The sequence below is a fragment of the Xenopus laevis genome, chromosome 1L (genome assembly GCF_017654675.1).
Source record: "Xenopus laevis strain J_2021 chromosome 1L, Xenopus_laevis_v10.1, whole genome shotgun sequence".
In the NCBI taxonomy this organism is placed as follows: Eukaryota; Metazoa; Chordata; class Amphibia; order Anura; family Pipidae; genus Xenopus; species Xenopus laevis.
In genome coordinates, this window is record NC_054371.1 from 191535140 (window position 1) to 191552025 (window position 16886).

The 16886-nt window shown below is 40.0% G+C and overlaps 1 protein-coding gene across 1 annotated transcript in view; it reads right to left on the reverse strand.

Annotated features, from left to right (window-relative positions):
- The window catches only part of rgmb.L (repulsive guidance molecule BMP co-receptor b L homeolog), a 38503-nt gene extending 23907 nt beyond the window's left edge, over positions 1-14596 (reverse strand). Inside the window, exons 1-3 of the mRNA XM_018264508.2 lie at positions 14436-14596; positions 13313-13366; positions 3244-3443 (exon numbers count right to left, since the gene is read on the reverse strand). Coding sequence (XP_018119997.2) covers positions 3244-3443; positions 13313-13317 — 205 coding nt within the window. The 5' untranslated portion in view covers positions 13318-13366; positions 14436-14596. The remainder of the gene's footprint in view (positions 1-3243; positions 3444-13312; positions 13367-14435) is intronic.
- Between the last annotated feature and the right edge of the window lie 2290 nt (positions 14597-16886).

The window sequence follows — 16886 nt, forward strand, 5'->3', positions numbered from 1 at the left end:
AGTAGCTTGGCCACCACCTGCAAAGCAGAGAAATTAAAACTATGGCAATCCAGCTGCTGCTGAACTACAATTTTTAACTGCTATGGTGTAGTTCAACTGTACCTGGACTGTTGCACATCTTTAAGCAAAGAAAAGGAGCACGGTGTATGCATGTTACCTTCCATGTGTAAGGGGAGTGAAAGGGGAGTGTTTAAAATGTAACTGCAAAAATTCTGAGAAATGACAAAGAGCTTACAATTCTACCGTTTTACAAACACACTGAATTCTTACAGAATTCTACATGACCATATTCCAAGACTTGGACTCTACCAGGGAGGTCACACTCACTTTATGTTCCACTACAAGTATCTGTTTTGCTTCCCAATTGTACAGAATTCAAGGCCATAATAAATACTCATTGATTTTCTTTCAGCAAATACAAAAATAAATCAAAGGGCACGAAATAAAAGAGAGATTACAGGATTAAGCCTACTGATACCTAAATTACATTTCCACTTTAGGGAAATCCAAAGCACAAATCCCTAATAATATATCTCCCAGGCTGTGCCAGTGTGTGTCAGTTCAGCAACAATAATGCCTGACACACACACACACATCACACAGGCAAATTATAGGTGTACAGCCACTTTCCAGATGGAGAGGAAACGCTGCAGTAAATCAAGCAAATAGAAACAGACATGACTCTTTTCCATAATGATCTACTCTTAGCAACACCAAAATAATAGTATTATTGCTTTATATATAGATATATATTGCTTTATATATATTTAGTTCTCACATTTCTCCTAAATGATACAAAAAATAACAGTTGCTCATTTACCAATGAGAGCATCCTTTGTCTGGTGCAGTAACCCTTGGTAACCAATCAACAATTACCTATTACTATCAACTAAAGCAAATCTTTGACTGGTTGCTATGGATTACTATACTAGGACTGGATTCATAAATAAGCTGCAGAGAATTTATTAAAGAGAGGTAACAAAGCATACACAAGTGGGCTATATCTTTAAGGGGGGTGTAAACCCCAAAATGACTTTCACTGACCCCATCTAAAAACGAATGCTTTGTAAGGCTACACATTTATTTTATTGGTACGTTTTAATACTCAACTTTCCATTCAGGCCCTCTCCTATTTATATTCCAGCCTCTTATTCAAATCAGTGCATGGTTGCTAGAGTCATTTGGACCCTAGAAACTAGATTACTGAAATTGCAAACTGGAGAGCTACTGAATAAAAAGCAAAATAACTCAAAAACAACAAATAATAAAAATAAAAACCAATTGTCTCAGAATATCACAATCATATAAACAATCCATTTAAAAGCTGTTTCCATACTGTTGGTTCTGTCTCTTAAAACCACTGGGACAAAGAACAGAAAGGGACAGACGCTACTTCCCGTAGTGTAGGTATGGGACCGGTTATCCAGAATGCTTGGGATCTGGGGTTTTCCGGATAACGGATTTTTCCGTAATTTTGATCTTCATACCTTAAGTCTACTAGAAGATCATGCAATTATTAAATAAACCCAATAAACTGGTTTTGCTTTCAGTAAGGAATAATTATAACTTTGTTGGATCAAGTACAAGGTACTGTTTTATTGTAACAAAGAAAAAAGAAATAATTTTGAAAAACTGGATTATAATGGAGTCTGTGGGAGATGGCCATTCTGGATAATGGATTTCTGGATAACGGATCCCATACCTGTAGCTGTATTTACAATTACAATTTCTCGCATGAGGAAAATTTGCTTCAGAATGAAAAATTTGCTTCAGAATGCCTGCTTCAATCCTGCCTTCACTGTTATAATGTCCCCATGCACCACAACCTGCACACATAGCATGATGCCTACTGGACTGATAAGTGAAACTTCCGAATCTTAATGCAAGCATCAAATTCTATTTTTCCATAGAATGTAAATGTGGAGCTTCCGTGACTTTTCTTTTGGACAAAAATCAAAGAAAAATAGGCAACTGCAGCCACAACCCACAAGTGTCACCCACCCATACCTTCCACCAATAATCCCAGCCAGTGATGATTTACAGCAATTCCCAGTGTAATCCATTATAAGCAATAGTTGGGGGGGGGAGCATTCCACTGGTACTCATGTGGCCCTAACAATTTGTTAGAGTGCAAGCTAAAATGCCAGATTGTTTCTCAAATGATCCCAATTAATTACAGGGGTGGCAGTGACATGACAAAGCCTTAGGGCCATTTTTGGGACAAATAAAAGGACGGAACTGTCTGCACCTTGCCAGATATCCCTGGACAGAAGGGTGTTACAGAACAAGTGACAGAGGCTCTGCCCTCCCGACACTGACAATGTGAACCTGTATATTGCACTGCCCCTATCTGCATCTCAATAAATGGAATATTTGCCCTAAATAAGGAAACTGTGGTGGGTGTAAGTCTGACATATTTACGTTTCTGGCAAGGGAGATATCCAGCGTGTGCAGGTGCAGTTATAGAGATATATATATATATATATATATATATATATATATATATATCTCTCATCTTGATAACGGTCCCAGACCTGGACCGAAATGTCGATCCTAATGATTTTATACTTTTGAAAAAATTTTGAAGAATTTTTTATATTTTGAAAAAAATTAATAATTTTTAAATTCCGGTGTGCGCTGCTTACTACCCAGGATATATGTAAGTGTATATGTATATATGTATATATATATAAAAATAAAAATATACTTCCTGATCGTGATAGAGGACTTGACATAATACACGTCAGTGAAGAAGAAACACCTTCTTAAGGAGCAACAAGATAAAACTATTCATCCACAGTCAGAACTACATTTCTTTGGCATGTACTTTATCAGAACTCACAGAAGGTGGGACAGGCAACAAGGACAGACACGGTAACTGCTCATTTTGTACTTTAATACAAGAAGTGAGTTACTAGGGAAAGGGCAACAGCTGTGTCGGGCAAGAGGTTCTGCAGCAGCCACACCTTGATCTATCCATAAACTGTTAGCACAGCAATAAGACTTCACACTGAACACAAGAGCATTAGAGTCTCCGGCAGAAGCAGCCCAGACAAATGGGAGTTGTAGTTCAGCCGCACATAGGGGGCTCCATGGTTATTATTAGTTTATAGGAGTCCAGTGCTGGGTATTGATTCAATTGGTTTAACCTACTATGTCTCCCCAGTTGTTGCTGAACTGCAACCCCCGACACTGTAAATGTGAATTATTAGACAGACCGAAGGGCAGTAAGAGAGCGCTTACCTGTGTCCCCCCAAATAGCCAGAAGCAGCAGCAGTAGGAGGAGGTGAGGGGCTGCGAGAGGCGGGGGCAGCCGCTCAGCCCCGGGGTAAGAGAGTCCGGCTCTTTTCCCCATGCCCATCCATTCAGGTGGCAGTGCCGGGCTCCCAGTGCCGAGGTGACAGTTGCTCGTAGCAAGGCGGGCGGCTCTTTTCCTCTTCTTCCTTAACGATTGCGTCCAAGTTTTAGCAGGACATGGAAGCAGGGAACGTACAGGGAGAATGGGACGGTGCGAGTGACGTCAGATGGGACACATAATGAGAGACAAAGGGAGCGGGGGAGAGAAAGAAGGGAACACGGTTACAAGGAGCACGATGTCCCGCTGTAGCGCCGGCAGCTGCACGGACTATGCAGGAAGAGGACAGGAGGCTTGTGGCTGAGGCTCACTGGGCGGCGCCCTGTCCCTTTCCCCCTCCCGGGAACAATCTGTGCTCAGCACTCTCACTAGCAGCAGCTACGCCTGACCCCGCCCACTCCCCTCGCTGCCATTGGACAGAAGTGTCCTTTCAATCATCACCTTTCTTAGAGGGCGGGTTTCTAGGGAAGACTGGGCGAATGGGGTTGGACTGTGCCTCTCACTGCACTGAGCGCGAGTCTGAGCCGGCGCTGCGACTTATTGCTGAGTTCAGAGTATATAGGTCAGAGCATCCTGGAGCAGCAGCAGCATCAACAGCGCCTCTTCAGACTGCGCCCAGCGGGCTCTGAGTCATGTGACAGGCCCAGGCTCTGTTATTGTGTTGCCCCAAAGAGAGGCTGAATACAGCAAACCTCCCAACATTTTGGAAATAAGAAGAAAGACAAAATGTTGCTGCGTGCTGTGGGGTGACATTTTTAGACCACGCCTATTTTTGGCCACACCCCTTAATCACCATGTTCATTTTACAAAATCTGGCAGGTTATGAAAATGTGAACATATTTCTGTTTTTTTTTTCAGTTACTACAGTTTTGCTAATGAAGGTGAATTGCCCTTTAAGCTGTGAGTCTAACTTCTCCCAAGAGACCTGTTATCTTATATTGTTGCAATTACTTATTTCCTTATCTCAAAATTGTTACAAAAGTATCTTATCAGCAGCTGTGGCTGTTCTGGGCTCTCTGCCAAAAGCCAATTAAGTTAGAAACATTGTTTCTTTTTCTGGCTGTTCTGCAGAGAAAAACAGGACTTTCCAGTACAAACGAGGGACTCCGGGTTGAGCTGTCAAAAAAACAGGACAGTTGGGAGGTATGATACAGTCGCACAGCTCCCCAACTCTTTTTACTTCTGAATGTGGATCACGGGTAACAAAAGATTGGGTAACCATCCATGTCCTACAGTTTCACCCCCTGTTTCTCTTCAAGACTTGCTCCAATGCCTGTTGCCCTCCATCCCTCCCTATACAATATATGTGCTCCCTATAGACCATTTGTTTTGGCAAAGTGCTCAATGCATATGAGGGGTGGGGAGTTGTAGTTCAGTTAGTGCCCTGCAGCTTCCCCACATGTACCACCATGTAACATACAGATATGGACATTTTAATTTAGCATCTTTGTTACCAGTTAGATCTTTGGGGCATACTACCCAGTGTAGGGGACATGTTGTTTCTAATACAAGTACAGTTCTCTAGTTAAACTGCAATTCCCATCACATCTATATAAGGACACTTGAAAAAGAGATACGCTAGAAACATGTTTTGTTCATAAACACTAAAAGGTTGCAGCAGAGACCTGCGTTTGACCATTAGGTTGAGAATCGATGGGCTTCTATGGAGGAGAGCAGTGGATGAGGTCTAAAAAGGTGGGGCAAAATACCCCATTGCAAGGATTCCTACTGTATATAAAGCAGCTTTATATATTTTAGGTGTTTGTTGGCACTTTAATGCAATACAGGGCAATGGGTGCAATCATCATAAATGCATTTCCATTTTAGAGACAGCGATGTATTGTGCCGTTCTGCGCAGCAGTCATCTTACCTACATGGATTTGTAACAAAATAAATCAATGCGAAATATTGATTAAAGAATATAAAGGGTCAGATGTCAAGATTTATTCATGTAGAAGGGATGGCTTGCCTCTAGCTATTAGATTTATAAAGCTTAGCTGCAAAGCCTGTAAGATGCAAATGCCCATCCCTCAGCCTCCCAACTACTCTTGAACCACAACATCCAGCATCTTCATACCACCTCAGGCTCTCTGGGAACGCCGGGTGGTGTAGTTCTTGCAAACCTGGAGCCCTGTAGTTTGGACATCACTGGTGGGAGGCCGGGGGGGGGGGGAGGTTAGCAGCCAAAGTGTTGAGCTAGTCACCGCCCTCCTATGGAAGTCAGGTGAAGGTTTCTTTGTCCTTCATTCTCCATCCACTACTACACAATCCCAAGAAGTCGATCCTGGAGGCCCCCTCCAAATACAATCATGGGATGTGCTGCTGTCCAGCGTTCCAAAACGGAATGTAACCTTAACCAGGCAGGCAGTGTGATAGGCCAAGAGAGGAGGAGAGGGCGGGGCAGAGACTGCCAAAGGCACATCTCCTCCCCTACTAACATTCCTGGGCCCCTTTTCAGACCCTCTTGCAAAAATAAAAATCAGGCAGTCCTCAGTCTATGCTCTCTATCCTAAAATCCTGATGCCCCAGCATTAGTCTGCGCTTTTAAACTGAACCTTTTCCCTATCCAGACTCTCTACACAGAAACACGCTGTATAAGTCAATAAATCATTGCATGTTCTCCTAAGCTAAGCACACTTTGCTGTGCTGTATGCTTGTTTGGGATTTAATGAAGATTTTTAGTGAGCAGCAATAGGCATGGTGCCCCAAGAGCCCAACCAGATTGCAGTATCAATACCCTGTGACAATTGGGCATTTAGGAAACCCAGAAGGTAAATAATTGTTCAGTCCAATCAGAATTCAAGAAGGCCTTTTGTCATCTATAGAATGATTAGTTTTATTGGTTTTATTATACATTGGATAACATTAACATTAAAGCCAGTGCCTTGGACTTGCAGCAAAGCAGTACATACACCAAAGAACTAAAACACAGATAAAACCAACATATAGTACGCTCTGACCAAAGCAATGTACTGAGCATTCCTCTGGGTTATTCTGAATATTGAGTGAATTTAAATAAATGTGCTTGGAACCTTATTATTCATTGTAACAAATGACATCATTGCCGACCGTTTGATGTCATGTATGACCTTGTATTGTTTCAGATAAATGAATCTACTCACTTCACTTTCTGTTCATTGGTTTAGGCTGCATTAGATGTTTCATACATGGTTTCCTTCTATTAGCAAGATGCCGAGGGCAATTGAAGTTTAACAAAACCAGGCTCATCATCCCTGCATTAGTCCTAAATAAATCTTCTAAAGTACATATACAGTAAAGTGTAGCTGTTTAACGAACAACTCACTGTGGATATTGCCTTGGGGAGCACTTATCTTCAGCTATATCCTCAGACTCTAAAGCAAATATTTCAGCTATAACAAAAAGGAAGGATAGTGGGTGAATATGAAGCATTTTTCCCTTACAGTCGAGATAGACAGTAGTTACTGCAACAAAGACTTTCCTACGGAGTATCAATATGTCTGCAATAAGCAACTGTTAGCTCAGACTTTCACTGTGAAATACTGCAGGCAGGGGCTCTTCCAGTGAAGGAATGCTAGCTTCTGGTCCTCACTGCTTTCCATAGGCCACTCTATGTACCCACATAGATGCCATCTGTGACCTTTTCCCACCCAGACACATTGATGTATCCCATGAAGTTGTATATGCATCCCTTTCCTGACTAGAAAAGTTTCCATTTGGGCACTTAGTCAATACACCATGTGTAAAGGGACTAGATTATTTAATACATAGTGAATAAAGTACCCCCTATTGTAAAATATAAGGATATTATAAGTTAACGAGGAGTTCCATGACCATATAACCATTTTCTAAAGGTCATGGAATTCCGACATGTCTTCTAATATCCTCATATTTTGCAACAGGGGGTAGTACATTTATTATAATACACACGTTTAGTTTCAGTGAGTCATGTGACAGAAATGACATAATTAAGCTCCAATTATAACCAATGACTAAGCACCATTTAAATACTTTATTTATACAGCGCCGTGCCGTGTTACACAGTGTTTAAGAGAAGTTGTTTGCCATGCACCTCCCCAGTGGAGCTTCCTACTGTGTCTCCCACCCTGTGATTTATTTTCACTGGGTCTTAGAAAATTAATTTATGGACATCCAGCTTGAAACCCTTCAGCTGATGAACTACAGTGCCCAGAATCCCATCAAAGTGCCAGTGATGGGACAAGTTGTTGAAGGGCACAGTAAAGGCAACTTTTGTGGGATCTTGTCAATGCATTGGCCTCACTGTGGATTGTTCTGCCCTTGATAAGTGTAAAGCATGCTGATAGTTGTAGTTCTGCATTAGCCTTAGGGCCATAGCCTGTACACCTTTGCTATAAAATGTTCAGTTCATGTGACAACAAAAAGCTGCCCAATAAATCTGCCCATAATATGAGTAATCAGCACTCCCTCGCCCGTTGTTTTTACAAGTGCACAGAACTGCAGAACTGGTATGAACCTATTCCAGGAATGATAGCTAAACATTCAACAGTTATTTATTGTACAGACTATAAAGTATAATGCTGTCACAATATTTCATCATATTTGGCACATGATGCTGTTCCTGAAGTTCATTTCAGTGTGTGTGCCCACGCCATGAGGGCATGTCTGTAGCACATGAGCCAGGCATTTGGGCACCAGTGCATAGCACAGACTGTGATAGGCTGCAAAATAAGCAAATCATGCGGGAAGCCATCCAGGGCAAAGGCATCCAATCCGTACAGTGCAAATGCCAGCACTTATGGGTGGTCTTCCCTCTACTTTAACTCTGACAAATTTCTGGCATGCAGCAGCTACCTTAAAGTAATGTTTCTCCATGCTAACCAGCACCCAAAGAGCAAGGAAAGGGAAAGCCAGCAGTACTGAGCTCCACTCATTTTTTTTTTGGCCAAAAATCATATAATAGTGTTCTTTCACTACTGCTTTAGGAATGTGTTGACACCTACCACCTACAAAGATTCCTTTTCCTCTTAAGTACAGACCAATATTCATGTGCCAAGTGCATGTTTACTTACCAAATCAAAACATATTTTTCTAAAAAAAAAAATGTGCGTGCGTTTGAGGCATTTTTCATTTATCACCTGCAGGCTGAATAAAGTAAATAAGAAGAGAGAGAGAATAGTGCAACAGTTGTACTTGGAACGTTGTATCACTTGTTGCAGTAGCAGGCTAGCATTCTTTCACCAAATTAGCTAAACTGTTTTGTTTTCTACCACCGCCCCAGTATTTAGCAAAATGAAAAATGGAAATCGAGTTATTTTAGTTCTGTGCTGTTTTTGCACATTTGTCAAGGCTTCAGTCTGTGCCAAACAATGTCATTTCTAAGCAGTTGTGGTCATAGGATTTTTTCTCTGCAACTTGTTGGAATTTTCTGGAGCTAGGCCTGATAACACATATTTCATAAATGAACTCTCAATATGCCTTGCCAGTGGCCAGAGGTCTGCAGCCAGGAGACACTTCATATCAAATGCTACAGGAAACTTTTGAACCGGATCAAACTAGTGACAAACAGTGTCTTAGTGTTCCCCTTTCCAAAGTGTTATGGAGTGTCTAAATGTTACTGAGTGCCTAAGTGTTACCCAGTGCCTAAGTCTTATCCAGTGTTACCAAGTCATATTTATAAAGTATGCAGTAACCTAGACCCTCTTCTCTAAAGGCAGCATTAAACACTGAAGATAGAAGTGTTTGATTGTACCAAAGTGGTACCACCAACTGCCATGAAACATGTGCCATGAAGCTGGAGGGACTTCACGCTCCTGCTATCCCCCAGTGCCCAAAGCTGACACTGATAAATCTAGATTCCTTTCAAAGCTAGCTACATGCCATAGTAGGAACCTAGACACCCATTTGACCCTAACCTCACCACAGCAGAACATGCCAGTTGTTGTGGAACGCAACCGATTTACAGCAACTTGGTACTTTTTAGTGTATCGTATGACTATTGGTGACTGCCCAGAGAGACAGGATTTACAGGGACTTGGATATCAGCTCCATATCATATAGCAAAAAAGGGAAAGTTGTGCTCACCACTAATTTTTAAAATGTTATCAGCTCTATATCAATCAAACTGCATCAGATAGGCCTAGGGTTGGCACATTTTCTAGAAAAAATATGTACCTTCATATATTTTTATGGTTTTTATGTTTATTAATAACATTGGCATCAAGGAAAGTTTTTACCGGCCAAGCGAGTAACATACTGATTAGATGGTAACCCTAGATAGGCCATGAAGACAGTCTTAGTTAGTCAGTTATGGGGCCATTTGCCAAAATAATATTCAAATTGTGTTTATCGCTTTGTATTTCTGTTGAAACAGGCCCAAGATACCCTTGAGAGCAGGGCCCTCATTACCTTGTCATCATGCAAGTACCGTAAAGAATCTTGCGCCATGCAACTCTTTAAGAGGTGTGGCAAAAACCATCCCAAGTAACTTTAAGAGATACATCTCTGTTATTAAATCAGAATTTGGTCTCTTTAAGTGTAGAGAGTACAACTGCGTGCTCTACACCAGCAAACCTACCCCTTTCTGGCGGCAAACCCATAAGCATCCCTGGCTGTATCGGTTTGTCTGTATGGTAATTGTTATGTGTCTATATACAGTATACAGTCCGAGAGAATATTTTGGAGCTTTTTAAATGAATGTAATATAATAATAATAATGCATATTAGTAGCATAACTAGATGTTACTGGGCCCTACAGCAAATTTAATTTATGGCCCAAAACATTGGTAAATTGGTCTACTTTACCAAAATATATGGAGAATGCTCATTATTTAGTGCATTACTGGGCCCTCTACACTCCTGGGGTCCCTGGCAATTGCAGGATTTGCTTCCTAAAGTACCTTTAGTACGTTTGCTGCAGTTTGCAGACAATCAGCAAATGTTTTTTTCCAGCAAAAGTGTTTTGCAGATTCTCTCTGTATTCTCAGATGGAATAAATACACCAGTGAAGAAATTGCCAATCCTCTGCCATACGCCACATGTTTCAGCATCACTGACAGGCATGGCATCTGCCTGTCAGTTTTCACACTGGGTGAATTTAAGACTGAAAACACAAAACTGTTCATTATTAGGCTAATGTTGCTGGAACACAGGGTGGGTAGAAGCGGATTGCTGTTTTCTCAACCAGCAGAAAAACATCACTGTGCCAAGTCACAGAATGCTAATAACTGGCATCACTGATTTCAAAAGAGAATGCCGTTCAAGCAATCTATTGTATAACACTTTATCTGAAATATTATCCATATGTGTTGTTTGTGGAGAAGTAATAATTGTTAAAGTGCTGATTTATGAACATAAGGGCTAAATTGCACAGGTTCTAATAGCAACCAATTAGCAATTAGTTTTAAACAGTCTGGTACAAGTTGGAAAATAAAAGCAAAAGCCTGATTGGCTGCTCCTATGTTCATAAATCACCATAATGGAACCCTATAGAAATATCTGTATTAAAACAATGTCTTGTATGTTTTTTCTTATGTATAACATTTAATTACATAACATTGTGCATACAGACAGTGCATACTTGATGATTTGCCAGACACAAAGTCAAATCAACCAGCGCCATGGCAATATCCAACCTGCAGGTCTCCAGTTGTAGATGTACTACAACTCCCATTATCCCTGCCACCAATACTGGGACTTCCGTAGCACAACAACAGCTGGAGAGCTGAAGGTTGAAGATCCCTGACCTAATTTGTTCAAAGCTCTAGCTGAAAGGGAATGGAATGCAGGGGCAATTTGTATGTTAGGGAGTGGGGGTGGGGGAAGAAGTCTGGAATAAATGGCAAACTGTTGCCATTATTTTATTTTTTACTAAATCTTACTTTTTGATTCACAAGTAATACCACAGTCACTCTGCCAAATAGGGTGATGCACACTACAAAACAGTGTCCAAGAGATAAGTAGCGATGGTGAGAACAGATTAGAGGACTTTGTTATCAGGAAGTGTGAAGTGGCATGTACATGGACATGAATGGGCTATGGTCACTTGAGACTGCCTGAACATTGCCCTTCCCCCAACCTCACACCAGACTGCTGGGAAACTCTTTGCTCATTTGCTGGGGGTGCCATTTAAACAAAGCCTTGCACATATTTGCCATTATATGTGCTAGTTACATACAGCCCAATGCAGTGCTGCCACTTCCAAGGGTTTTATCCAAAGAGAGAATTGTCATGCAGCTTTAATGTGTAGATAAGTTGTGCACGCTTTTAACCACAATCATAAATTCAAAGCCCTCCAGTTCCAACAGCCCTGGCCTTTTTACTTTTTATGCACATTTACACTCAGGTTTAGTAGCATGGCAAATTTTCAGAGAATTTAGGACTCATATAGGGCAGCGACACACGGGAAGATTTGTCGCCCGTGATTTTTTTTATGCGCGGCTGCAGGCGACAAATCTCCCAAAAATGCCTCTCCATTGGCAGTATTTGAAATCGCTGGCAGTATTCCCAACTTATCACTAAATCATCCGAATTAGCCACTGCCCTTGTTCATCACTAGTGGGTTTACAGAAAGCCAATCATACGACACAATCTTATTAAAATATGTTTTGAATAAATTAGCTGTTTGTGTTTCGTAGATCCCAGTGTGTTTTTGTGTATGTATTTAGGCATAAAGTTGTGACTGTTACGTCCAACACAACATCAACTCCCCATGCAAACAACAAAAGAATTTGATCTCTTTGTGAGATGGTCAAACCTCCATGCTTTCAGTTACTTCTGGTCCAAAATTACATTTAAGCAAAAAGGGATCTTTATATAGTTATACACTTAAACTGAACTGTGTGTGTGTGTACAATAATCAAAAAAGGATAAGGTAGATAACCCCTTCCCCATTTAATACCAGCAAGAATAAATTCTGTTAATTTAAAATAAAAAGAGCAATCGTTGTTTGCCTGGGAACATGTATTTTATTTTTCCAGCAGAGGTCACTCTTGAGTTATTGGACATGGTGCTTTAATCAATAATCATAATCTAAACTAGACCAGCAAGTGACAAGCATTCTGGGGCTGTGACTCTGAAATTGTATTATGATGATGATGATGATGTATTTATAAACATATTGCAAATAACTTTTCAGTTCACATTTTGCATATGCCAGCAATGTGGCAGCACGGCTGCAAATTATCCCTAGCAATAGTTTAATTAAATGAATTGAGTCTACTGTAGAAAATATTATCAGGTACATGGTAGGATTTGTACTGAGCTAACCGGTGCCTGTTAATGTCATCCCTGCTCGCCGCTGGCTCTGCAAGGAAAAACAATCTGCTGTTTTCTTTCTCTGAAGTAACACATCTTTACATTATTTTTCTGGCACTATTTTAAGACAATGATCATGTGGCAACATCACGTTTTCATATCCTTGCCTAGGGACTGTCAGGAGCGGAATGAAATGGATATATAGCTGGGCAGCGTTCAAACACATGCAAGACACATTAATGGATTTGAAAGGGAATGAGTTTTCCTGTTCCGGAAGGCTTGGGTGAAGTCCTACCAGTTCTTCTATTAGTAGGAAGGTCACATTCTGCAAACGCAAAACAGAGCCTGGGCCGGTTTAAAGGTGGGGCAGAGAGGGCATAATTTTGGGGACACAACATGAGAGGGGAAAAATGTTGATAAAATCATATAGGTCAGGTTATGATATTAAACATTTGTTAAATGTGTTTAGTATGTATATTAGGGATGTCTTGTATTACATCAAATTTTTCCCTAGACCAGGAGCCTTCCTGTAATGCTTAGGCCCTCTGACCTCAAGTTGTGGCACTGAATCTTCAGCATCATTCAGACAATGAATCTTCCCTGTGTGGTAACTGTATTTAAGCAGTGATATAGTACATTTTCCAAACCTATAACAGCCATAATTCATAATGCCATTTAACATGGACATAAACAAAGATGAAAACAATTGGTAAAGTAAATTCAATAAAAACATCAAATACTTACATCATACTTAAGGATTGTGGTGTCGGCAGTCAGTAATTCATGGCTTTCTGTGACCTGGAAAACATGAGGCAAAGTCAAAGCCTTGATGGAATAATACATGCACCGATCACTAGACACTAGGCTCAGTAAAGAGCTATTACAAGTTCTCTATCAGGCTATAGGTCATCTCCCCAGACCCTTTGGTTCAACTAAGACCGAGAGGTATGCTCAATCATTCACCAGACCTCAAAGGGCTTCTGAGCAACTAAATATCGCTTCTCGATGGGAAGTAATCCAAAGTCCATTAGCACCTGGTACATAGCCTTTCTGCCCCAGTAAATGATGCACATATCTCCCATCCGTTTCATGCACAACACCTTTTTGTCAGTTAAATGTATTTTGTAGCTCTGGAGAGTCTATACTGAGCATCAATACCTTTACTGAACTGTAACCTAAAATTGAAAACACACCTTCATATATTGCAATGGAAAAAAGAATCATCAGACAAAATCACTTCCAAATTCAGAATTAATTCAGACAGTTATTTTACACTTACTGAAAGGTTAAGTGATAAAAGAAGGTTATCTTAATACAGCCTGTGAGCTTTTAATTAACTTTATTAGATTAGATGTGGTGCTAGATTAAGCTTTGTGTTATATGTTCTGCAAGCATTTGATGGACTTCATTACACAAATAAGCAACTTTTTAGGAAGCCTTCAAATGCTACAAACTGTCTGCAGGTCCGGAAAGTGAAAAGCAAGTTGGTGCTAAGGGAGATGGTGAGGAATCCGGAACCTTGAGCTGTTGCCGGGGCTGGGAGTAAGCTTTGGGGTGCAATAAAACACTAATGTTCCATGCTGTGTCTATGCAGGATTTGTACTTTAGTGTTTGCTCACCATGCAGCTTGCTTGGGCACCAAGCTGTAAAAATATGTTCTGAAATGTTTAAGAAAAAAAGTGCAAAACTTACATTGTATGAATGGCATATCTGTGATGTCTTGTTTATTTTTCATTTTGCAATGACAGGTGTATGGATAAGAGGCGGATAAACACATTTAAGCACCCCCTCCTCCCCTGCTCTCATGATGTTTTCCATCTGGAAAAATATGTATCTATTTTTTTAAAGAAATATTCAAGTCACTTACCAGGAGGAAGAAAGAACAAGCAAGCACGCCTTTAGCCCGGCTGTTCAATGTAATGTGTTGAAGCCCAGTGACAGGTCAGGGAGATGCTGCTTTCGAGTGAGGCTATGATCTGCCTGCATTGCAATTGCTTTCCACCCTCTCTTTCTTTCTTTGTGTGAGTGTGTGTGTTCTTTATTCCCTAGCTATAGCAAGAGGAAAATGATGGTACTCGTCTCTGCCAATACTGACACACTTAACAGCATGAGACAAGGGCAGGCTGGCGGCTTATGGATGGCACTCGAATCCTTTTATATAAAGGATAGACTAACATGGCAAACTTTAATTATTTCAGCCCTGTGGAACATGCTGGCACTTTTTATTTATTAAAAAAATTGTTATGTACTTCGACAAGGGAACATTCCAAATTCGATTTGAATTTGAAAAAAATTAGAAAATTCGAATTTAGAAATTTATCATGTACTGTCTCTTTAAAAATTTGACTACGACCATTCACCATCTAAAACCTGCCGAATTTCTGTTTTAGCCTATGGGGGACCTCCTAGAACCCATTTGAAGTCAATTGGTGTACTTGAATTAGATCAAAAACTGACCTACGGTATTTAATCGAAAACAGACCCATTCAGCCAAAAAATCCCTTTGATTTCATTTCATTTGGTCTTTTTGAATTCGAATTTTGAAGTTTTTCAAATTTGAAATTCGACCCTTCATAAATCTGCCCCTAATAGTAATTTGTTTTTTCCATTTTCTTAACTAATTGGCCCTAAGGTTCTTGGCACACAGTAGGACTAACACATTTGCCCCAATACAGTAACTCAATGCAATCAATAACACATTTCTTTATTCTTACAGTAGAAGACTGATTAAAGCTAATTGCCAATTGATTGCTATGCATTAATGCCAAGTATTAGTAAATAAACCCCTGTGTGTTTTAGATCATCAGTATTATTTTGGGGAGAGCAGTGGGATTAAAACACCTGTCCTTGGCCATGGTAGCTGTAATGCACACACTTTTGCTGGTAGGCAGGCATTGATTTGGCTTCCAAGTTTCCAAGGATGCCTACTGGCATGTGCGTAGGAATGGCAAAACACATGGAACTTTTTTACACTTTGATCCTCATCTCCCTATAATAAATGAGCCCCTTATTATCTCAATTTGTGCATATACTCTCAGGCTAATACCCAATAATTCAGTTTAATTTATGGTTGAGTTTACAATATACAGGTATGGGACCTGATATCCAGAATGCTCGGGACCTGGGGTTTTCCAGATAACGGATCTTTCCATAATTTATATCTTCATACCTTAAAGCGACAGTAACACCAAAAAATTAAAGTGTTTTAAAGTAATGAAGATATTATGTAATGTTGCCCTGCACTGGTAAAACTGATGTGTTTGCTTCAGAAACACTACTATAGTTCATATAAACAAGCTGCTGTGTAGGAATGGCGGAAACTGAAAAAAAGGCTATATGGCACAGGATAAATAGTGAATAACAGATAACATTATCTTCTACAGAGCTTATCTACTATCTGCTGTATAACCTGTGTCTTTTCTCCTTTGAATAGCTGCCCCATGGCTACACAGCAGCATATTTATATAAACAATATAATTTCTGAAGCAAACACAGCAGTTTAACGAGTGCAGGGTAACACTGCATTATGTTTTATTATTATTATTATTATTATTTCATTTTTTGATGTTACTGTTCCTTTAAGTCTACCAGAGAATCATGTAAACATTGAATAAACCCTACAGGCTGGTTTTGCTTCCAATAAAGAATAATTATATCTGAGTTTGGAACAAGTACAAAGCACTGTTTATTATTACAGAGAAAAAGCAAATCATATTAAAACATTTGAATTATTAGGATAAAATGGAGTCTATGGGAGACCACCTTTCGATAATACAGAGCTCTCTGGGTAACAGATTTCCAGATAATGGATCCCATCGACATGACACCTTCTGTATTCCTTCACTCCATATTCCATTCCATCTGATACCTTTTTTACCACTTCTGTACATTGTGAAATCTTACTGTGCCGCCTTCGAATGCCAATTGCCGGGATCATTACTACTAATAATGGGGCTATAAACAAGACTTTACTCTTTCTATGTTCCTTTTCTGAAATAGAGGAGCTTACGTTCAAAACTCATATTCCAGGCCATATACTATATTACATATGACTCTCCTATTTCTGGGTGTTTTATCACCCGAACTGGCCACCTTTCACTTCAATGGCAACCACTTGCAAATGCTCATCTAAGCACAGGCAATTAGTAATGGCAGATCTATAAATCTTTTGTTGTATTGATATTATTGTCTCATTATTGTTTGCACTTTGCTTATATCTACCAAAAATACAGTGGAACCTGAGTTTTGTTGCTAGAAAAAAGAAGATTTAAACATAAAAATTCCAGACACCTTGTCCTTTTATATCCTTATGGATCCA